The 23,779-nt window shown below is 49.1% G+C and overlaps 1 protein-coding gene across 6 annotated transcripts; it reads right to left on the reverse strand.

Moving 5' to 3' along the window:
• Window positions 1-4,730: 4,730 nt before the first annotated feature.
• LOC142818172 (E3 SUMO-protein ligase KIAA1586-like) lies at window positions 4,731-22,366 on the reverse strand. 6 transcript variants are annotated; one of them, XM_089773255.1, is made up of 5 exons: window positions 22,047-22,366; window positions 19,134-19,234; window positions 13,301-13,425; window positions 7,602-7,715; window positions 4,731-7,211 (listed from the first exon to the last, which is right to left on the reverse strand). In XM_089773255.1, exons 3-5 carry the CDS (start codon window positions 13,332-13,334, stop codon window positions 5,914-5,916), a joined length of 1,446 nt encoding a protein of 481 aa, XP_089629381.1. In that variant the 5' UTR covers window positions 13,335-13,425; window positions 19,134-19,234; window positions 22,047-22,366; the 3' UTR covers window positions 4,731-5,913. The 6 variants fall into 6 exon arrangements, with proteins under 6 accessions (XP_089629381.1, XP_089629380.1, XP_089629383.1 ...); XM_089773254.1 differs by having other exon boundaries at window positions 4,731-7,214; XM_089773257.1 differs by lacking the exon at window positions 13,301-13,425 and having other exon boundaries at window positions 4,731-7,214.
• Window positions 22,367-23,779: the final 1,413 nt, after the last annotated feature.

Below are 23,779 nucleotides of genomic sequence, written 5' to 3' on the forward strand. Positions count from 1 at the left end.
TGCCCTCCTGCACCCCAGATCCCAGAGCCTGCACCCCAATGCCCTCCTGCACCCCAGATCCCAGAGCCTGCACCCGAAATCCCTGCCTGCACCCAAACTCACAGGGCCTGCACCCCAATTCCCTCCTGCACCGAAACTCCCCAGGATCCACATGGCACTGCCACTTTGAGTACCCCCTCCTTTCCCCTCATCTTGGTGCCTCTTTCTGATAGAGGCAGCCAGGGAGGGGGAAGCCTCCAATAAGTATTTCCTTATGGGACAGTTGTTCACATCCCTACTTTAAACAGAAGCAAATGAAAAGAGCTCACAGCTCTGCCCCACTGGCCCGTTGCCTGGGAGCTGCCCACAAGGCGAAGCGCTTTCAACTGCTTCTATTCAAAGAGCTTGTGCCCGGTGGGCAGCTGCCAGAGAAGAGGTTAGCAGTGGGGGCCAGGAGCTGCGAGCCCTGTTATATGAAATCTCTATGATCACTAGGATCACTAGGAAGGGTTGTGGGTGTGTAGCTCATTCGAGGTAACTTTATTCTGATCAGTCAGCGTGTGAAATGCCAGATTGATGGTAAATTTGAAAGTCAGGGCTTCTGGCTCCTGTTCCCAACACTGCCACTACTTGGCAGACATCAAACAAGGCCCTTCCCCTGTCTCAGTCTTCATTTTTGCCTCTGTCAGTTGGGTGTAACAATCCTCTCCAACCTCCCTTATGGTGGGGGAGGCTGGGGAACTGTGAGGGTCTCTGTGAGACTGTCATGAGCAGCAGAGTATTATGTGACTCACAGAACACTAGAATTGGAAGGGACCTTGAGAGGTCATTGAATGCCTTCCTGGCAGGATCCAGTACCATCTTCTAGACCATCCCTGACAGATGTCTATCTAACATGCTCTTAAATATCTCCAGAGATGGAGATTCCACAACCTCCCTAGGCAATTTATTCCAGTTTTTATCCACCAAGACAGGAATTTTTTCCTAATGTCCAACCTAAACCTCCCTTGCTGCATTTAAGCCCATTGCTTCTTGTCCTGTCCTCAGAGACCAAGGAGAACAATTTGTCTCCCTCCTCCTTGTGACACCCTTTTAGATACCTGAAAGCAGCTATCATGTCCCCTCTCAGTCTTCTCCTTTTCCAACTAAACAAGCCCAGTTCTTTTAGTCTTCCTTCTTAGATCATGGACCCTGGGTTGCTGACCCGGCAGAGGGAGATCCCATTACTCCAGAGGCCCTATAAGATCATAACCCAGATGGGGGTGGGAGGAAGGGTCTGACCACCTAGTGCAGGAGTGGGCAATAATTTTTGAAAGGGGACCACTTCACAAATTTTGGAAGCGGTCATGGGCTGCCCTGGAAGTGGCTGGGCCTCAGATGGAAAGGGTGGGGTCTTGAACTTCAAAGCACGGTAGGAATAGAAAGGCCCAGCAACCTGAACCAAGCAAAACACTGATAGACATTCTATGTGAGGGGTTTTCAAACTGGAGATTGTGACCCCTCAAGGGGTCACAAAGTTTCTCCATGGGGGGGTCAGGAGCTGTCAGCCTCCATCCCCAAGCTCCAGCATTTATAATAGTATTAAATATTTGTTTTAATTTACAAAGAATTGCTGCTGTGTGGAAGGGGTCACCAATACAAACGCTGGAGATCCGCAGATCTATGGCTTCTGAGGCAAAGACCAGCAGTAAGTTTTGAAGTTTTGTCTGATTGGCCGGCCGCCCCTTCGCCATGAATGCGGATAACGAGGCTTGCACTGCACTGTGGAGCTGGGGCGCTTGGCGTGCCACAGGCAAGAGGGTTCACTGGAAAATAAGGTTGTTACTTTTTGTGATACTCTTTTGACCTACCCTCCCAGACTTGAGCAGTTACTAGGCTGCGCTGCCATCACCTTTGCACGCCTGCCCCTTGAGAGGGGACTTAACGAAAACAAACAAACCAAAAAGCTGCAGAATTGGTGTGTGTTTAAAATCTCCATCTACCTTATCTTCCAGCTCCATGATTGCAGGACAAATAAAAACTTGTGCGTTCTGCAACATGCTGCTCCAAATCAACCTCCATTCTACAGTCCCACTTTGCTCTGTGGGACTCAGCTGTCAGATACTTCTTGGAGCTTTACAAGGGGAGAGGCTCGTGCTTGCAGAGCAGAAGAGGTCACCAAACACTGAGCACAGCCATCAGGGCAGGCACTGTGCGATAGCCAGTTCTCCTGAGAAAACAAATAGCAGAGTTCATGCTGGCTCTTTGATGACAATAAAAGGAGGGGGGAGTTTATCACCAAAACTGGGGGGGGGGTTCCTAAAAAAAAAGTCACATTGTGGTGTAAATGCTCTCACCATTTTGTTACCAAAAAGGATGCATGTTACAACGGACCAAAACCGAAGATGTTCCCATAAATCATTAGGAAATTTCCAGAAACTCTCAAGGACAGTTGACCTTTTGCCAATAGGCAGCACATGACTGTGGGTACGGCTACTGGAATCTCAGCCTTCCCCATGGAGTAAGACAGCAGCTGCATAGAAGGCAGGGGTTTAATGCTATATACCGCTGTTAGTAACTCAAGTCTGCTCTCAAGAGTTCAGAGCTATGATGCTGGTTGATTGTTGTCAGCTTACTCGGTCGTGGATCCAAGGATTGACACACCTGCTTGCAGGGAACATTTGACTGACAGACTGTCTCAGTGACTCAGCTCCATGGAGTCCTAGCTGAACATAAGCCATAATGGACACTGCTGTTGCATTCTCAGAACTCCCCTGCCTCTCTTGCTGGAGATACTGCTCAAGTGAAACGTCAGCCAGCTGCCTTGTTTTCTCTGGTTGCTGACAATCCCATACAGGCAGGTTGCTAATGACAGCAAACCTCCCAGGACTTTAAGGGGGAAATATTTAAAGATGGATTTACCTTGAAGATATTTCTGTCTTGCGGAAGCAACTTCCTAAACGATACACACAGTACAGCCCTGACTCATGCTGTCAGTCACCTGAGAAAATGCAGACTGGTGCATTAGCTGAGACAGACAGGGCATTAGTGGAATTTGGAGAGACAGGTCCCATGATTCTCTTCCTCCAGCAGCACTGTAAGGACCATGGGGGATGGAGGGAGGAGGAATAAACTCTGCAGCAGTGTCCATGCCCTGACCTCCCAGCCCATGAGTATCTAGCAAGACCAGGAAGATGAGTGACAGTCATATTTTTTTGCTGGAATAATTAATTCTGTGAATTCATTCTGTGAATACAGATATCAGGTACAGCACACCCCAGGGGGATATCAGGGACATAGGTGCTGGAATCAAGGAGTGCTACAGCACTCCCTGACTTGAAGTGGTTTCTATTGTAGTAAGATGAAGGCCAAAAAATAAGCTCATACAGCACAGGCCTGGTCTGAGGCCAAGCTAGCAATAGTCAAACCATGGCTAGCATAAAGCAAAGCTAAGCTGTGAGCAAGAGGCAGGTCCCTAGTCACAGAACTTGGCACAAACAGGGCTGAGAGTACATAACACTAATGGGTACTAGGTACTGGTCAGTGGAAAGCACATTGTACCACACTAGCACATTAAAAAAGACCTTGGTATCCACTCCTCACAGATACAGACCCAGGTTCAGGAAAGGGTCTAAAATGACAGCATGATGGATAGAGATGGCCTAATCAAACCACGAGGTACAGTGTGATGGGTGGTATTTAAGAAGCATCAGAGGCTGGTAACCTGACAACGTCACAGATGGCAACCTGATACGTCAGCAACGCTGTGTGCTTTGTTTGTACCTATATATAAAGTGGTGTCTTGGGGGGACAGTTTTTGTATGACCTAAGGGGCAGTGGAAATTTCCCACTGATTGAGTCATTCCATTGTTATGGGGTACATATGCACAGTGGTTCAGTAGAGTCTACTGACAGCTATTACTGTATATTGCTTAGCAATAAACCTGGCTGAGCACCTTCAATCCTTATCTGGTTTGTGATCTTTGGGAGCTCTCTTGGGGTCTGCCTGATGGCACCTCCCAGCCAGACTCCTCTCACTCTCAGCGCTTGGATGCCTTCCTCCTCACGCACCCCAGAACTAACAGAATAGGAGCCCTTTTAAACTAGTCTCAACTGGTTCTTGATTGGCCCCAGATGCTCTAATTAGCTTGATTTCCTTGGCTCTGAAAGACTCCTAATTAGCATCAGCCATTCTAACTGGCCTCTAGTGGTTCTAACTAGGCTGTAGCCATCTGACTTGACTCAGGCTATGTTTACACTGTAGAGCTTTTCCGGGATACCAGAGGTACCATGGAAAAGCTCTGCCATGTCCAAGGAACACATCTGCTTTTTTGGAACAGTTTCAGAAAAAGCAGACGTGTTCTTTCACCATCCCTGTATTCCTCATTGTATGAGGAATAAGGGATGTTATGAAAGAGAAGGTTTTTCCAAAATTTGGCTCCATGTAGATGGGCCAAATTTTGGAAAAGCCTCTTCCGAAAAAAAAAGCAGAGATATGCAAATTGCAGCTTACTGTAGAATTCTCACACCAGATCATCTGCGACAACACTGACCTAATAACTGAATATCACTGTGACCATATGCACTTACTTTAAATACTTGCATAGTCGGATGTTGTTCATCATTTCAGAGTATAGAGATTTAAAATGCTACTGTTTCTTTGTTAGCATGTGCAGTAGCTTGGTGTATGCTCAACTGGTGACTGAACTGCCCTTGAAATTTCCCTATATCACCATGAAGGGGTAGGGAGAAATGAAAAATGAAACAAAACATTATTATTTTTGCAAATTGATATTTATCTCAAAGATCCCAATAATCTGAGCTACATTATATCAAGCAAAATTAATATTGGGTTATGTGACCATGTAGATTTGAGAAAGAATAAAAAACCCACATCCCAGAGAGGTATAAAACAATTTCAAAACAAGTTGCACGGGAAGTGAAATTCCAGAGCAGGTTTCATCTGATGACTCAGAATCAGGACAATTCTTCCCATTTTCCTCTGATCTGTTCAAACCTGCTTCACTCAGTGCTGTTTCATTTTTGTTTGGCATGTTAATTACTAAAGGTTTAGCATCATTGCAATAGGAAAAACAGCCCAAATTTCCTCCTGCAAACAATCCCATCTCAGCAGGAAAACCTCAAGAATGGCTTTGCCCATATATGGAAACTGGGATTTCAATGCTGACTGGTCACGCTGTGTTTGAAAGTGAAGTACTAGAATGTGAAGAAGATACACTCTGCATAGCTCAGGCAGAAGGCAGCGGTGCTGGAATGATGGGGAAGCCTGTAATCCTCCCATTTTCTTAGGTGCTTTACCTATTCTTAATTATATTTAAATCTTTTGTATATGAGGAAAAGGGTACAAAAATAATTCTTGTTCAGCACAACCCAGGACAGTATGTGGACAATTAGGACTGAAACAATCTGTGCCAAAGGGTGAACTTGGAGGCTCTAACAATCATTCTGCAGCAGAAAGAACAGAATAAATTTGATCCCCCAGGTTTGCTTAGACTAGGAAAAGGAGGCTAGGTCAGGACATGAGAAAACCCATATACAGTGTCCAGGTTAATGTCTTTACTGCACAATAGTTAGGTTTTTATATCATGGCTAGCCTGAGTTAGCTAACTCCATGGAAAACCCTAGCAGAGAGAAACTGATGTAGATTTTAGCTTGATATAGCTAGATGAGGTCACCTGTGTATCTCCCCAACCTGAAGCTGACGAACATTCCTTGTAAGAGGGTCACAAATTCCCATGATCCACAGAATTATGGAGCTGACAGAAAGGAGCATGTGATTCACCCCCGCAAAAAAAGGTGGAGCCGAAGAAGGCAAAGTCAGACAACTCACAGGGGAGCTGAAGTATAACAGAGAAGGAAATGGTGCAAATAGATTTAAAGTTCAATATGTGGAAATTAGCAAAAATATTAAGGATAGAACATCTTTTGTCATCTCTAGACAAGATTTTTATGGTGTTCCTTTCCCTTGTGGACTCTCTGATGATAAAGAAGGGCTGAGCTCCGAGTGAAGCTTTTCCCGCACTCACAGCATGCATAGGGTCTCTCTCCACTGTGGATTCTCTGATGTGTAATAAGGGCTGAACTCTGAGTAAAGCTTTTCCCGCACTCACAGCATGCATAGGGTCTCTCGCCACTGTGGATTCTCTGATGTGTAATAAGGGTGGAGGTGTCAGTGAAGCTTTTCCCACACTGATAACATATGTAAGGTCTCTCACCTCTGTGAGTTCTCTGATGTGTAATAAGAGTTGAGCGCTGTGTGAAGCTCTTCCCACACTCACAGCATTCGTAGGGTCTCTCCCCACTATGGATTCTTTGATGTGTAACAAGGGTTGAGCTGGCGGTGAAGGTTTTCCCACACTCCAGGCATTCATAAGGTCTCTCTCCAGTGTGGATTCGCTGATGTGTAACAAGGGTCGAGCTGTCCGTGAAGGTTTTCCCACACTCACAGCATTCGTAGGGTCTCTCTCCTGTGTGGATTCGCTGATGATAAATAAGGGCTGAACAATTACTGAAGTTTTTCTGGCACTCACAACATTCATAGGGTTTCTCCCCTGTGTGAAGTCTCTGATGTGTGATAAGGGTTGAGCGCTGAGTGAAGCTTTTCCCACACTCACAGCATTTATAGGGTCTCTCCCCTGTATGGATTCTTTGATGCTGAATAAGGGCTGAGTTGTCAGTGAAAGTTTTCCCACACTCACAGCATTTATAAGGTCTCTCCCCGGTGTGGATTCTCTGATGCTGAACAAGGGTGGATCTGTCAGAGAAGTTTTTCCCACATTCACAACATTCATAGGGTCTCTCCCCAGTGTGGATTCTCTGGTGCCTAGTGAGGGCTGAACTCTGAGTAAATGATTTCCTACACTCACTGCATTCATAGGGTCTTTCTCCTGTGTGGATTCTTTCATGATTAACAAGGTCTGCTCGTCTACAGAAGTTTTTCCCACACTCACTGCAGGTGTTTTTTCTCTCTCGTGTGAGGATTCTGTGCTGGCCTGTAGGTCTCTTGAAGTCTTTGTAAGTTTCCTGACTATTAATGGATGTATCCGCTTTCTCTTCTTGGTGCGTTGTCTGCTGCTTCTCCGGCCTGTGCTGGCTCTCACAACTTTTTCGCTGTTCATGACTCCTGGACACATTCCGTTTGGATTTTTGCAACAATGCCCCGGGCAGTTCCATGTGCTCAGCATCCTTCTGCTGAGGATTCTGTTCCTTGTTCTCACTCACCATACCACCATCTGCTGGGATAGGAAGAGAAACCTCAGTGGCAGGAATGGAAAATGGGAAGGAAACCAAAGTAAGTACTGGAGAAATGAGGGGAAAAATCAGGAAGTGAATTTCCCCAAATTCTTCTCCATGAGGGAAAAAGGAATCATGGAACCATAGAGCTGGAGATCAAAAAGGAGATCAATTCTGCCTCCACAACCTAGCCAAGCATTCAGGAAGGGAGGTCAGAGCAGGAGTTACTGCCAGGTATCAGTCAGGACGGGTAGGAAGACATGAGCAATATCTGCTCTGAGGATATTGCACCTACTAGGGACAATCCCAGACTGAGTATCCCCAAGGGCCTTGTAGAGAATCCCAACTCTTTCCCGCCACAGCTATAAGTATGTTTAATGATTCTTCACCTGTGCAGGCACTTCTCAGGATCTCTTGTTCCTCTGCACCCTGGATTTCCGGGACCCATGAGTTTTCCCCTTGTCCCAGCTGAGAGATCACCTCAGGTTTGGAAACTGGAAGCCCTGCTCAGGGGAAGAAAGGAAATGAGATCAGGTGAATTCATGGGACATTTGTCACAAAGAAATGTTCTATTATTTTAACTCAGACCATTTTAAAAGCTGTAAAAACCAGGCCAGCTCCCCAGAATAGCTAGACTCTGCTTCCGAGGGTCTTAACTATCCCCATATCTGCTGGGAACACTAGCAGCCAGACAGTCGAAGAGGCTGCTAAAACTCAAGCAAGGTAACTCCATGTCCCATAAAGTGAAGACTTCAGAAAGAGAGGAAATCCCCCTAGAAATGCTTACGGATGGAGTGAGAACCAGAGATTGTGAAAGCCACAGAAAGCTGAAGCTGGTGAACATGGGCTTGTGGGAGTTCGGCACAGTAAGGAAGAGAAGGCAGTAGGCATGTCCCAGAGTGCAATATGTCAAGGGTATTATTAAGATGCTGTTACTGAGGTCACAGAATCGGTGCCTTCCAGAGACCTCCATAACACGTTTTGCTTCAACCCCTGGGGTGACAGAGCAGGAGGTGTCAGCTGGCAAAGGGACCCCCACACACAGATTTCCAGCCACCACAGGCATAAGAGGGATCCTGGTGCCCTCAGGCTGCTAATGGTGGCGGGGGAGGGAAGACCCTGAATTCTCTGATATTTCAACTCCAGCAATGGTGGCTGCCAGACTCTCCCCATTTTGTCACAGTTACATTTGCTAAAAATCAGAGATGGGTTCACAGGCTTCTGTGAATTTTTATTTATTGCCTGTGACTTGTCCATGACTTTTACTAAATATTACCATGACTGAATCTTAGCCATAGGTATGACATGCCAGGAAAGCATATTATAAGGAAGCAGGGAATCTAGCAAGTCAAGTGTAGTTGTATAGGGTATGAATATCTTCCAGGGTGTGCTTAGGGCTACAAAATTGGTTTCAATATTCAGAAACAGATTCTACTTCCTCTGGAAAAGGCAAATGTGAAAATGATGATTCAGGCCATGTGAATTTAGGAGGGACTGATTCGAAAATCCAAGAAGCCTGCAAGATAAGATTGTGCGTGTGTGTGTGTGTGTGTGTGTTTCAAACTGGTGGTGTGTGTGTGTGTGTGTGTGTGTGTTTCATACTGGTGCTGGTTTCTGTGTGACACCACCAGAGAGATTGGCAGCAGCACTGCCTACCCTGCTTGATGCTCCATCAAGAGTCCTCAGGGTCTCCCACTGCAAGAAGAAAGGGGATAAACCTTATGATGAATCAGCAAGGCATTTATGGGCAGGTTTCTGGACAGAGAACTCTAAGGCTTTCCCATGCCATGTGCTTCAAGGCTTGCATTTGGGCCACAGGAAATACAAGACACATGGTAAAAACATTGAATAAAAGGACTGAATGACCCACCAGAGCGCAGAGTGGAACAAAACTGGCAGCATGTGACCTCCTAAAGAAGAAAGAAGAGAACTTGTGTATCCCCAATACAAGAAGAGGTAAGAAACCATTTTCAGGCTCTCTGCACAGATACTACAGTGGAGAATGGTTTGGAAGAGTTGTCCGAGGGAAGGAGTCGGGAGACCCCCATCGAATGGAAAGCATGGGATGCATTGTCCTAGGAGTGGAGGTTCCAGGATCACCACTCCCAAGATGAGGAGATGGGTGGTGATGGTCAGGGATTCCCTCCTAAAGGGGACAGAGTCATTCATCTGCCATCCAGACCGGGAAACTCAGGAAGTGCGCTGCTTGCCTGGAGCTAGAATTCAGGATGTGATGGAGTGTCTGCTGAGACCAATCAAGCCACCAGACCACTACCCCCGTCCTACTTCTCCATGTGGGCACCAGTGATACTGCCAAGAATGATCCTGAGTGTGTCACTGCAGATTGCATGGCTCTGGGAAGGCTAAAGGAGTTTGAGGTGCATGTTCTTGTCCATCCTCTCTGTTGAGGGAAAAGGCCCAGGAAGGAACCATCAAATTGTGGGGCGAAATGCATGGTTGCACAGGTGGTGTCAGAGAGAGGACCTTTGGGTTCTTTGACGATAGGATGTTGTTCCAGGAAGAAGGATTGCTAGGAAGTGATGGGATCCACCAAACAGAGAGAGGAGCATCTTCGCAAGCAGGCTTGCTCACCTAGAGAGAAGGGCTTTTAACTAGATTCTCTGGGAGATGAGGTAAGTGGGGAAGTGGAATACAAGGAGGAAATTCAAGGAAGAGGATGCAACAGGGGGGGCCTTCTGATTCATCCCAAGAGATCAGTGCAGTTGGCTAGTTATCTTAGATGCCTGAACACAAAAGCAAGCCTGGGAAACAAACAGAAAGAATTGGGGGTCCTGGCACAGCCATGGAACTGTGGTGTGACTGGAATAATGGAGACTTGGTGGGGAACTCACATGACTGGAGCACTGTCATAGATGGGTATAAACTGTTCAGGAAGGACAGGCAGGGGAGAAAAGGTGGCGGCATTTCACTGCATGTAAGAGAGCAGTAGGATTGCTCAGAGCTCCAGTATAAAACTGGAGAAAATCCTGTTCAGGATTACAGGATTTGGATTAAGAGTAGAGGTGAGTGCAAAATGAGGGACGTAGTGATGGGCATCTGCTATAGACCACAGGGCCAGGAGATGACCCTTTCTTCAGACAACTAACAGAAGTTCTCTGATCACAGGCCCAGGTTCTCCTGGGGCATTTCAATCACCTTCACGTCTGCTGGGAGACCAATACAGCAGTGCACAGACAAGTCTGGAAGTGTTTGGAAAGTGTTGGGGACAAGTTCCTGGTGCAACCGCTGGAGGAACTGAGGGTCACGCTCTTGACCTGCTGCTCTCGAACAGGGAGGAATTGTTAGAGGAAGCAGATGTGGGCGGCAGCCTGGGAAGCCGCGACCATGAAATGACAGAGTTTAGTATCCTGACAAAAGGAACAAAGGTGAGCAGCAGAGTATGGACAGGATCCCCTGGGATCCTAATATGAGGGGGAAAGGAGTCCAGGAGAGCTAGTAAATCAGTGAGGCAGGATTTCCCTTTACAGAAACCATGTTGACTTTTCCTCAACAAATTATGTTCATCTGTGTGTCTGACAAATATGTTCCTTACTATAGTTTCAACCAAATGTGTGGGGTGCTGAAGTTAGACCTACCAGTCTGTAATTGCCAAGATCACCTCTGTAGAAGCTATTTTATGTTTAGCTAGAAGCCATCTTGTATAACAGAAACCATTTCAGCTTTTTGTCTTTGCACGTAGGCCAGAGTGAACTTTCTATCACCCCATGCGCCAGGCCAAGACAGATGTGCTATTGGAATGTGTTCATTAGGCTGGTTCAGAGAGGAGAGGTACTCCCTCGTACCTGTCCGCCATCTTGTTGATAAGGCTTTGTTTTTCCTAGTTTAATTGATTATTTCTGTAATTGGATGCCCTGACGTCAGACTGTTTGGTTAAGGGTATAAAAATACTAGGATTGATTGTATTAAGCAGCCTTACTGGGCCCGGCTTTGCTGGGACCACGTTTGGCTCACTTTGCTTTTATTGGCCAATAAAACTGTCTGTTTAGCTGCGAAAACTGAGTGAGGTGTTTGCTTCGACACCTCTAAAGCCCTTTTTAAAAATTGGCATCACGTTAGCTATCTTCCAGTCATTAGGTACAGAAGTTGATTTAAAGGATGGGTTACAAACCACAGTTGTTAGTTCCACAATTTCACATTTGAGTTCTTTCAGAACTCGGGTGAATCCATCTGGTCCTGGTGGCTTGTTACTGTTAAGTTTATCAATTTGTTCCAAACCTTCCTCTAATGACACCTCAATCTGGGATAATTCCTCAGATTTGTCACCTAGAAAGAATGGCTCAGGGTATTTTTACACAGCTAAATTATTTCGAAATAACTTTACTAGCGTCTACACAGCCAAACTGATATTTCAAATTAAATTTGAAATAGCAGGGTGCTTACTTCGAATTTGGTAAACCTCATTCTAGGAGGAATAATGCCAAATTCGAATAGCTATTTCAAAATAAGTGCTGTGTAGACACTTATATCAAAATAGGGGGCCTCCAGCCTTCCCAGGGTGCCCTGGTGGCCACTCCAGCCTCAACCAAGAACAGTCCTCTCCCTCCCCCCACCCTGGAGCCCTTAAAGGGGTAGACTCTGGCCACAGCGCCTGTGCCAGCTCCAAGCCTGCCAGCCCAGAGCCAGCAGTCACTGCCCCTGACCCAGTGGCCCCAAAACATGAGCCAGCAAGCCACTGTCAGCCAGCCCTCCACCGCTCCCCAGGAGCAGTCTGCCAGCTCCCAGGAGCCTGCCAGGACCTGGAGAAGGCAGGCGCCTTCCTGGTCCAGGGTGGAGATCATGGACCTTATTCAGGTTTGGGGGAGATGCCCCCAACGTCCATGATCTCCGAACTAGACGAATGCAGCCGTCTATGGCAGGATAGCTGCCAGCCTGGCCACCAAAGGCCACATGTGAACCCAGGAGCAGGTTAGCATGACAATCAAGTTGGTCCGGTGAGACCCCCAACCCTGAGCTCTGAGCTTCCGCTCCTCCTTCTTCCCCTTGCTTCCCCCTTCCAGATCCCTCCTCCCAGGTTTCCGCCTCCCCTCTCCCACCCTCTCTTCTCCCCTCTCCTGCCTCCTTTCCCCAGTCTCCCCAGAGTTTCATTCCCCCCCTTCCCCAGTTGTGTTAAATAAAGAGAGTTTGTGTTCATGAAAATACATGTATTTTATTTGACATCAGGAAGGGGGGGTAGGGAGGGTAAGTGGAAGGACGTGAGGGAGGAATGAGGCACAAGTCCCCAGTGGGGTAGACCAGGGAGGCTCTTAGTGTTCCTCAGAGTGGAAGCTCTCCCACAGGGCCTCCTGGATACTGACAGCCCCCCGATGGACCTCCTGGATGGCAGCCAGGCTCGTAGCAATGCGTCCACGAGAAGCACCAGAGTGCCCAGGGGCAGCTGTGGCTCCATGTTGCAGAGTGCTGTGGTGTCCCGGGCGAGGGAAACCAGAGCACACAGAGACAAAATACTTTGCTGTCCCTCATCGAGGTAGGCAAGCAAGCAGGGAAAGCTGAAACTGGCTGTCTGCGGTGCGGGGGGGCAGTCCCTTTAAGCACAGGCCTCAGATAGCCTCAGGCAGCAGCCACACAAAGTAACTCCTGACCTAATGCCCTGCTGGACCTGGTTCCGGCCGGCCTTAAATGCAGTGTGGACGCGCTATTTTGAAATAGTAAAACGCTAATTCAAACTGCATTTTGTGTGTAGACGCATTATTTCGAAATAACGCTGTAGTGTAGACAGACCCTCAGGTCTGGGACTCTCCCTCACAAGCTCAGCTGTGAAGAATTCATTTAGTTTCTCCACAATGACTATCATCCGAGCGCTCCTTTGGCATTTCAGTCACGGGTTGTTTAGTAGGCTCCCTGCTTCTCATGTACTTAAAAAAAATTGCTATTACTTTTTGAATTTCTGTTCTTCAAATTCCTTTCTGGCCTGCCTAAGCCTAGCAAGGTGCTAGTATGTGTATGATTGATGTGACAAGGTGATCCTGATACAGGACAGAGTGAAGGTTGCATTGTGGAGTGATGGGAACCCAGCTGCTTTTTTTTTTTTTTTTGCCATTACAATAAGATCAGGAACAGGACTCCTTACCCAGAGGGGTCACATTCTCATAGCTCTCCTGCATGACGGCTCTGCAGAGGGCTCTCTGCACAGGGTCCAGCAGAGCCCACGCTGCCCAAGTGAAATACAGTCACCTCCTCGAAGGTCACCAGCCCCTGAAAGAGCAAGAGCCCAACACTCAGCACCGGCTGCCTGCTGACGAGCTCACGAGACGATGGGGAAGTGGGACTGGTCACATAGAAGCTCTAGGAGGCTCAGTCAGCAAAGCCCCCTCTGCTCCCTGCCCAGAGCAGCCAAGAGGCATCAAGGCGAGAGGAGAGCCCTTTGGGTGCCCTAGAAAACGCAGGAGCTGGCATCTTCACATTCGTCCCCCGCCCACTAGCCAGAGGCTGACACAGGAGCTGGAGCCCCCAGCAGGGCCCGGGGACAACTCATTGGTGCAAGTCACAGCCCCAGTTGCGGGTGCCAGGGAGCGATGGGAGGGGACTGGGTAGCTCACACGAACCTCCTTGGGCTGCCTCCTTCACCTGTAACTGCCGCCTCTCGTTCAGCACAAAGAGCTTTAATCCCGCTCACCTCCTCAGCAGAGCCGCGCACTCACCTTCCTGACGCTGGTGCTGGCGGGCTTGGTGGGAGAGCGAGGGGCAGGGCCCCGTGGGGGCTGCCCAGCTGCTCCTGTGTGCCTTGACTGGAGCTGATCCCGGCTCCAGCCCTGGCAAGGGGGCAGCCGCCCCCCACGCAGCCCAGTTCTGGGAGTAGCTGGGCAGCCCCCACACAGACCTGGTCCCAGCTCCAGCCCTTCCCCAGCCACATGGTGGCTGCCTGGTTGCTCCTGGGGAGCAGCGTGGGGCAGCCCCTGCCCTGCACACAGGCTGCACTGGGAGCAGTGCTTCCGGGGGGAGCGGCAGGTCGCACCTTCTCCCCATGGGGTGGGGGAGGTGCTGCCTGGGAGCAGGGCTTGGGGTCTGTGCTGGGCCGTGACCTTATCTAACGTTTCTTCAGCGCTGAGCCACGGTGAGGAATTTCTCCAGTTGGAACAAGCTCCCTAAGGCAGCCTGAGCTTCTGCCACCTAAGTTCCCTCCTGCCAAGGGCTCAGGGAGAGGTGCGCGCCTCCAGCCCCAGCAAAGAGCTGCCATGGCCAGGAAAGAGGCACCGTCTCAAAGTTCTCCCTCTGCTGCCCCAACAGCATGGACCTGCTGTAGCCGGCAGAGTCCAACCCAGAGCTACTGTGGCTGGAAGAGAGGGGCCTTGCACCTGGACCGGAGCTGCTGAGGCAAGAGAGAACTGGAAGGAGCCTCCGTTTCCTGAGAGCCTGTAACCAAAACACCCAATCCCTATCCCAGATCCCACACCCCCAGCCACCGCCTTCACCTCTGCACTCCAACCCTGACCCCTCATCTCCAGCCCAGAGCCTGCACCCCCCGCACCTTATCCCTTGTCCCCCAAGCCCTGAGACCCTTCCCACACTTCAAACTCCTAGCCCTCCTGCCCCCCGCCACAGATCATCCATGTGTGGAATGAATTTTGCAATGTGCACTAGCACATCATAATGGTGCACATAACAAAATTCATTCTGCACACGGGCATAACAAATTAGAAGGGACACTTTCTGCCAGTTCCATCATCAACTCTGGAGCCAGAGACCTCAAGGACAGTGCTGAGGATAGGCAGCTTAGTGTTTCAGCACAAACAACCCTCACTTCTTCTCTCTTTAGTAGTCCTAGAAGCTGAGCCAGCCATGGGGAAGAAAATAACCCAGGAATGGGAACTGTCCAAACTGGAGTGGCAGGAGGAGGGGAAAGGTGATAGAAAGAGGAGACACACACTGAAAGGGGTGGGGGGGAAAGTAAGTGGGGAGAAAGTTCCCAGAACTCTGACCTGCCCAGACATGCGTATTGCAGCATCATGGGACCGGGGGTGGGGAGAGGGGGCACAGAGGAAAGGCAGGTCTCGATTCTCCCTATTCCCCTTGCTGGGGTGTGCGCTGCCCGGGGGATCAATTTGGGAATCCCCCAAAATGGCTCCTTTGGGTCTGTGCTACCATTCGATTCAGAAAGTTTGTTGCCGAGAGGATTGAAAAATGTTCTGGTGGGAGGAGCCAGGTCGGCAGTGTTGTAATAAAGTGACCCAACATGTTCCCAGCAAGGCATTGAGTTGAGCGTTCCCTCCAGAGAAACGGCCTGAGGAAATCTTGGTGTGAAATTGCCCCATTACCCTTCTTGATACCAAAAGGCTACAGCCTGACACAAGCCGCCCAGGAGACAACACATGAAATGCCAGTTGGCACAACGGGAGGAGCAGTAAATCTGTAGAGGGTTGGCGCATCTGAGGAATGTGGTCTGGAGATGGGAGGGGGAAGGGAATACCCATGGACGAGAAAGTGACAAACCTGCTGGCACTTGTTTAACCTGGGCCCTGGCCAGGGTTCCCTGTGAGATTTTCCATCTGTGAGCAGTGAGTTTTGTCTTGTGCACCAATAGTGAGGCCATGTGCACTTCTTTGGATGGGTGCCACGGTGGCACGCACCAGTGACTAATCAATACCTTCGATATATGTATTTTTAAAATGTTATCAAAGAAAGAATACTAAAACAAGAGAGAATTAACAAGCTGCATGACTTTAAATGTTTATTTAATATGAAATCAAATGAAAATTAATACTGCAAAATGTTCAGTAGGCATTTGGTATCTTACATGTATCTGTTCCTTTGCAGGCATAAAACAAAACTGTCCATTTTCTTGACATAGCAAACAAAATCTGTTATCATTAGTACTGACATATGAAATGAAAACGTTATTACAGTTAATGCTTGAAATTAAAGATTATATCTCTGCTTGACAAAAAAACTTTAGCATCTTTATATATGCAAAAGTGTGTAAGTGGTCGCTTTTGTTGTTGTGACTTGTGAAACATAAAATTAAACATTTTGTTTTGACACAAGAGATTCCTTTGTTTATTTAGGAGACCACTAATCACAGTGATAGGAATGAGACCCACCACCACTAGCTGACACTGCCAGGCTAGATGATGAGGGAGTTGCTTGCTTCTAGTCATCAGGATGAACCTTTTCTCTTCTGCCTTTACAATTCTTCCAGTGTTCATACACAGAGTCCAGGTTTACTTCTCCACCACTTGATGTGTGAAATTTGATCCTCATTAGCATATCTAGGTGTTCTTCTTTCAATCTGTTTTGTAATTTAGTTTTGATGTTATTCATGAGACTGAAGCCACGCTCACAATCAGCGCTGGAAGCTTGAAACGTTGCACATATATCCACCAGCTGTGAAACAACACTGAATTGCTCTGCATTCTGTAGTGTGAAAGTCACCATTTCCTGGAAGTTTGTCATCATCTTTGCTTCATGTTTCTCTGCAATTATGGATTTGTAGCCATTGTACTGGTTCACAACGAACTCCTTCTCCTCCTCCATGGTCTTTTGGGCAGATGACTTCATTTGACTAAGGTCCAAAACGTTCCTGTATTTGTCAACTAGCTTGCTAACGTTTTCAATGCCAAATTCACACCTGACTGGATGTGATGAAAGTGAGGCAAAGTCAAAAGCTTCCCATTCATTTAGTTCATTCTCTGGAAACCTCTTATTCAGATGATCACACAGTTGGGAGATGAAGCTTAGAATAGGTTCGCTCTTGAATTTCTCATCTGTGGTGCTTGATGCAATTAGACTTTTCACACTGTTGCTCCAAGAGACTGTTTCTCCGAGATACTGCCCTCTCATCTTCCGGATCTGGGCCCTTGCTAACTGTACAGCTCCAAATGTTGTTAAAGAGCCCTTCTGAAAGCATTTGGTCAGTTCTGCTAGCTCGTGTAATACATTATTTAATACAGCTAATGTGATATGGTAATTAGTGTCAGAGAGCTTCTTCAGGCAGTACTTTGCAATTGGGTCATCATTTTCTGAGACTTCTTGTTCAAAATATTTAAGAAGGGGCTCATAATTACGCATCAAAGCACTTACAGCAAAATGTTTAGATAGCCACCTTACTTCATTTAGAGGTTTAAATGATATAGTCTCGTTTTCTGTGACATTGGCCATTTCCTCAAATTGTCCCTTTTGGATTGAGGACCTGCAAAAGACTGTATAAATGGTCTTCAAAAGGGTCTCTATTGTCTTCATCCTTGGCACTTGGTTCCACGCATCAACTAAACCCAGGTCTTCTCGGTGGGCCACGCAGTGTTGTTCTGTTAAATGTGGGACACACTGCTTGAGTTGTGCGGCAACACCATTGTTTTTCCCTAGCATGACTGAAGCACCATCTGAAGTGAACATCACCATTTTCATCATATCCAGCGTATTCAGCGTGTAGAAGTCTTTGATAGCAGCTGTAATAGCTTGTGCATCACAGGCAGATAATTTAATAATTCCACCAAACACTGTCTTATGTGTTGTACATGCTGCATCTCTGAACTTAAAGTAAATTATAAGCAACTTGGTAACGGAAATACCTGTGCTTTCATCAATAATAAGTGTGTGATAGGAAGCTAGGCGAATAGCTGACATGATTTCCGCATGGACAACACTGTTGATTGACTCTAAAAACTCAAAAGCATAGTTCTTGCTACACAAGCTCACCGGTATATGCCGATATTTTACCATGTGGTCATTTATATTTTGCACAGAGTTTATGGAGCTGTTCATTTGTACTGCAAGCAGAACATTATCTATGAGAATTTTTATTTCTTCGAGCTCAGAATGTTGTCTTTCCTGCGATTCCAGTCTCCTCTGTTTCTCATTCGTGGTTTCTAATAGCATACTTTGCAAGTCACATCCCAGTGGATCAGAATTTCTGCTTCTAAGAATATGTACAGCAGATTCATGACTTTTGCTTGATAAGTGCCTCTTCATGTAGTCCAATGGCCATTCCCCTTGCTTGCCTGTAGAGAAGTCGCTGGATATTCTAGCTTCGGTACACATTTTGCAGATCAAGCCCACATCAGCACTGTACTGAAATATGTCCCCCATTGGTACACACATCTTGCCTTCAGATTGTTGCGATTCTGTTTCCACTATTTCATTCAGCCATTCTTCTTTAAACGTGGGGCAGCATTTCTTCTTGGGATTTGCTGCTGTGTTGACAGATGCTGTTTGCCCTCGCTTATACATGACTGTTAAAAGGAGCAGAAGGAGGTCATGTAATATTATGTCTCGGGCTTTTAAGAAACATTATGGAGTCCACGAGGTATACAGCTTTTATTAAAAAAGTGTCGGCCTGGTAGAACCATGAGTGCTTCTGTGATAATTAATTCTGTTGCAGGAAATAATTAGGAGTACATCATACAAAAAGACCAGCCTTAAAACAAGGAAATAGATAGCTGATGCGTGGTACAGTCTTGCCACCAGGGGCAAATAAAGTACAAAACACTCAGGAAGATTTCACAAATAAATGTTGCCAGTTTGTACCAAGCAAAACTGATTCCAAAATGATCTGCCTCAGAGGCCCAGTGACATTCAGAACCACTTAAGAAAAAGATATAATTTATCTAATTTCACTTAATAGTATTTGCCGTGGTAGCTTCTAAAAGAGAATAAACTATCTGGATTTCATCCACTGTAGCCCAGAAAGGCACCATCCAGTGAATCACAGCTAGAATCCAAAACAGTTCCAGTTAGAGATGCAAGTTTCTCCTGTTTCTTTGCCAACTCCCCCAAACCAATAATACAATTCATATACAGATGACAGTAGTTGTAATGTTAACCCAGTTAACCCACGTGGCTCCGCCCTGGGAGCAGCAGGACAGATACCATGTGGTTCTAGCCCCAGCTCCAGCCCTGGGAACAGCAAAGAGCTGCCCAGCTCAGCCCCCACTCTCCCACCAAGCCCACCACCAGCAGCAGCATCTTACCTTCCACCTGTAGGACGGGGAGTGCAGGCCCAGACCAGATTAAGAGCAAATTTAGGATGAACTTCAGCCAATTCTATAACAGAATTTCTGTAGAAAATCCCCTTTTTAAAAACAAACAAACATTACTTCAGGTGCAAATCCCCGGGTGATGTTTTTATTCAGATGTGTGGCGAATTTAGAGTACACCATATTCCTCAGTTTTAAAAAAAAGATCTGACAGATTCATATGGATGACTTGCTTTGCCTGGTGAATATGAACTGCAATGTGTTCATACTGCTTACACAAGTAGTTAGTGGATCAAATTCTGAACACAGTTGACAGTTTATCACTTGTGCAAACATAAGGCACCAGGGCTATTTAGCACTTGTGCACCACATTTTTCCTTTAATGTTCTATCATAAGCCATACTAACTCATCTGTATCTTCTGGTATGTCCCTAAACTATTTACAGATATACTTGCATATCAAACCCACTTTCTGATACTATACTTTTCCTGAGTTGAGAGTAATCAATTTACCTATGTAAAGTTTTATGGTCAGTTTCTGCTTCCATCCAAGTACCCTTGGCCCAATTGCCTCTGCATACCTAGGAATTGGTTCATAAGAACGGAAGGCTCATGTCACATGTCAAGGGAGCAACAGTGTTTCCTGCTGTTCTTCCAGCTACTCAATGTGACTATAACGAGAGCTGGGACATGTTGAGGAAAGTCTTCAGCAGCGTGGGCCAGATTCTCAGCAAGCGTAAACCACAGAAATGAGTGGAGGTACACTCCTCACTTAAGGACCTGGCCTCATGCCTCCTGCTATTCTATAGCCCATCAGAATTTCGGCAGAGACAGACTAACTGCATCTATTAAAAAAATCCCATAACTTTAGCATCACTCCTTTCTTGCCGGATTTACGGATTGTCAAGCAGCCATTTCATTCATTTCAAGCAGTTACACTGTCCAATGCAAACTGCTCCGAGGGAAAAGGGAGTAAAAATGTGTTTGCCAAATGATAAGACACTTTCAGTAGAAAAACAGCCTGATTTTTCTGAGCACCTCCTCAGATTTCAATGGGACATTAGGTGCTCAGCTCAGGGGAGAAGGGGGAAAGAAACAGGCCCCGATGTTACTAATCTGAAGACCAGCTAATACACTAGGAAGTTACCTTAGCTTATCGGGGGTTGTGGCGTGGCTGCTCCTGCAACTGGGGCTGCACCACGGCCCCGAGTCCAGCCTCAGCCCACGGTGCCCGGCCCCAGGAGCAGCTGGGTAGCCCCCATGTAGCCCTGGCCCCCCACTTTCCCACCACCACCAGCTCACTTTCCATGCCCAGTAGGAAGGTGAGGGTGAAGGAGCAGGCTAGGGGTGGGGGGCAAGTGTAGGAACGGGGGATGGTGCGGGGTTCCCAATGCTGGGGGAGGGCCTGAGCCTCCGGAGCCAGATTCAGGCAAGCTAGGGACTGGCCCACCCCTGGGAGGCTTTCCACAGGATTATTTAAATCATTAAATCATTTGTTCCTCTTGGTTTCTGAGGACAGGACAAGGAGTAATGGGCTTAAAGTGCAGCAAGGGAGGTTTAGATTGGACATTAGGAAAAAATTCCTAACTGTCAGGGTGGTCAAATATTGGAATAAATTGCCAAGGGAGGTGGTGGGATCTCCCTCTCTGGAGATATTTAAGAACAGGTTAGATAGACATCTGTCAGGGATGGTGTAGACGGAGCTTGGTCCTGCCTTGAGGGCGGGGGGCTGGACTCGATGACCTCTCGAGGTTCCTTCCAGTCCTATGATTCTATGATTAAACTGCCTTGATTTAAATCAGTCCACCCTGACTTCATACCAATGGCCAACAATAGCCAGACAGGCAAAATGAACCATTGTACTTTATGAACAGAGAGAAAAAGAACAAGAATAGCAAGAATTGTCTTTTTTTTCTCAAATCTAGTGATGTAACTATCTTAGAAGTTTTAGAATTGTACACCCACACATGACATGGGGCACGCTCGGGGGCTATTTTATACCAATATTTGGGAACTAGGGAGGATAAAGAGCTCAAAAATAAATATTTGGCAAGAAGAGAGAAAAACACCAGGATCTGAGTCCAAGTCGATAATTCCGGTGGGGGGGAGGGAGCGTGGATTTGAGGGAATTCAATAGGAGTGTTCCAGAAAGGGACACAAAGTGATGGGTGCCTCCTCATTCCCTGGGGGAGGGGTAGCCCTTTGTGTAACTGCTGTAAAAGACACAGGAAAAGCAAGAGGCAGGAGATGGGGGGTGGCTGGGGCAGTGGGGCTGAGTTGAGGGAGGAAGAAGCGCTGGGAGTGGATCCTGCACTGGGGCCATTGGCTACTCCCAGCCTGAGAGGGGGGGCTGAGACAACTTTTATAGTGGGGGTGCCCAGAGCCCCATAACCACCCTGTATACTGGAAACCCCTTCAAGTGTGTGTGTGTGGGTGGGGAGCAGCAACCAGTCAGACTGTGCGGGTGGCAAAGAGCAGCCCCCATCCCCGCCCCAGAGCCGGCTGCACCTCAGGGCTCCCCGGGCCGCCCGGGGGTAGCTCAGGGCACCAATGTCCCACTCCGCAGGGAGAACTGGGCGCAGATAAACGGGCTGGAGCAGCCCGGAGGCGGGCGGCTGAGAACTGAGCTTTGGGGGGCACCCAGCAGGGGGGCTGCCTCCCAGGCGGTGCGAGGTGAATCACTGGGGGGGCCCCCGCCCCTTAGTGCACCATCCCCCCACCGATTTCCCCACCCTGCCGCCCCCTCCCCCACCAGCTCAGCCCCCCACCTCTCCCCCGCCGCAGGCCCCGCAGCCCGGCGGTCTCACGCCCCCGGTTTCCGCCCGGAGCAGAGGCCCAGCGGGAGCCCCCCACGTGGGCCGGGAGCGGGTCCCAGCGCGGCCGGGGGGGGGGGGGGGGATCGGTTACCTGCGGCCCGGCCCGAACCTCGCGCTGCCCGTTCGCCCCGCCTGCCTCCTGCGCCGCCTCCTTCCCCCGGCGCCGCCCTCGCCGCTGCCCCAGCCCCTTCCTGTCCCGCGGCCCGCCCGCAGCCGCCGCGTCCCGCGGGTCCTGGGCGCTGGGCGCGTCCCGCGGGTCCTGGGCGCATCCTGCGGGTCCTGGGCGCGTCCCGCGGGTCCTGGGCGCATCCTGTGGGCGCTGGGCGCATCCTGCGGGTCCTGGGCGCATCCCGCGGGTCCTGGGCGCATCCTGTGGGTTCCGGGCGCTGGGTGCATCCTGCGGGTCCCGGGCGCTGGGCGCATCCTGTGGGTCCCGGGCGCTGGGCGCATCCTGCGGGTCCTGGGCGCGTCCCGCGGGTCCTGGGCGCATCCTGCGGTCCCGGGCACTGGGAGCATCCTGCGGGTCCCGGGCGCTGGGCGCATCCTGCGGGTCCCGGGCGCTGGGCGCATCCTGCGGGTCCCGGGCACTGGGAGCATCCTGCGGGTCCTGGGCGCTGGGCACATCCTGCGGGTCCCGGGCACTGGGAGCATCCTGCGGGTCCCGGGCGCTGGGCGCATCCTGCGGGTCCCGGGCGCTGGGCGCATCCTGCGGGTCCTTGGCGCTGGGCGCATCCTGCGGGTCCCGGGCGCTGGGCGCATCCTGCGGGTCCCGGGCGCTGGGCGCATCCTGCGGGCGCTGGGAACCCTGCGGAATAGGGATGTTAAATTTCAATTAATCAGCTGGTCGAGTAGTTGTTGGAATTTCTTCCACCTACTCAATTAGTGGACAAGGGGACACTCGCTACCCCACTGGGCCTCTCCCTTTGGAAGGTCCCGGGGCCACCCGCAGCTCTTGTGTGTTTCAGAGGGAGAGGGGCAGCCGTCGAGACCCCACTGAGCAAGATCTGCTTCAGTCCCGCTTGCACCGTTTCCTTCCTGCGCCTAACCCCCCCCCCTACCGCCCCACGGAGATGGTGCTGGGGGAACCGGCTCTTAAGCCAGCTCCCCCCACACTGGCTCCTGCTCCCCCCATCCCACTTGGTGCCTCTGATACAGAGGCAGCAAGGGGTGGGGGGAGCAACTAGTTAAATAGTGATTTAACTAATCGATGAGCTCAGGCTTATTGGGTAGTCAGCTGGTCGCTTACATCTCTACTGCACAGGTAAATGCCCATCGGAGGGGGGATGAGACAAAGAAATGGGCAGAAGGAAAATTGGGGGGGCTCCCCAAAAGGGGTAACCAATCCCAGCTGCCCCCCTGGAAAGCCCATGGGCAAACGCCAGAGGGAGGTGAACAGCGAAGGACTGTACAAAGCCCAGGCTCAGGAAAGGGTCCACACTACTGGGGTCCAGGGGAGCCACAGGCAAGTGAGAAACAAAACAAAAACCAAAAGACCCCAACTGAAAAGCAGAGAAAAGGGAGACAGTCACCGCATGCCTGCAGCCAGGATACCCGGTTTCCTGGGGCAGGGTTAGAGTTGAGAGTTAGCGGGGCCCTGGGCCTGCCCTATGCCCGAGGACTGGAGGAGCCATGCGTTGCCTGCACGCCGGGGCTGCAGGCCATCTGAGGGGGAGTCTGGATTTTTCTAATTTTTCCTTGGCCACCTGCAAATATGTTCCCCAGAAAAACATTATCAGGGACTGTGACGTAGTGGGGGTACCTTGCTGGTTGCTATGCTGGGTGGTGGGCTGTGGGTGACCCCCACTGGCTGCTGTCGGTACCACG

Source organism: Pelodiscus sinensis, chromosome 25 (assembly GCF_052426305.1).
Source record: "Pelodiscus sinensis isolate ZL-2025 chromosome 25, ASM5242630v1, whole genome shotgun sequence".
Classification (NCBI taxonomy): Eukaryota; Metazoa; Chordata; order Testudines; family Trionychidae; genus Pelodiscus; species Pelodiscus sinensis.

Coding starts and splice junctions, on each gene's coding strand:
- LOC142818172 (XM_075909603.2), bottom strand. CDS start 18,393: ATGTATAAGCGAGGGCAAACAGCATCTGTCAACACAGCAGCAAATCCC.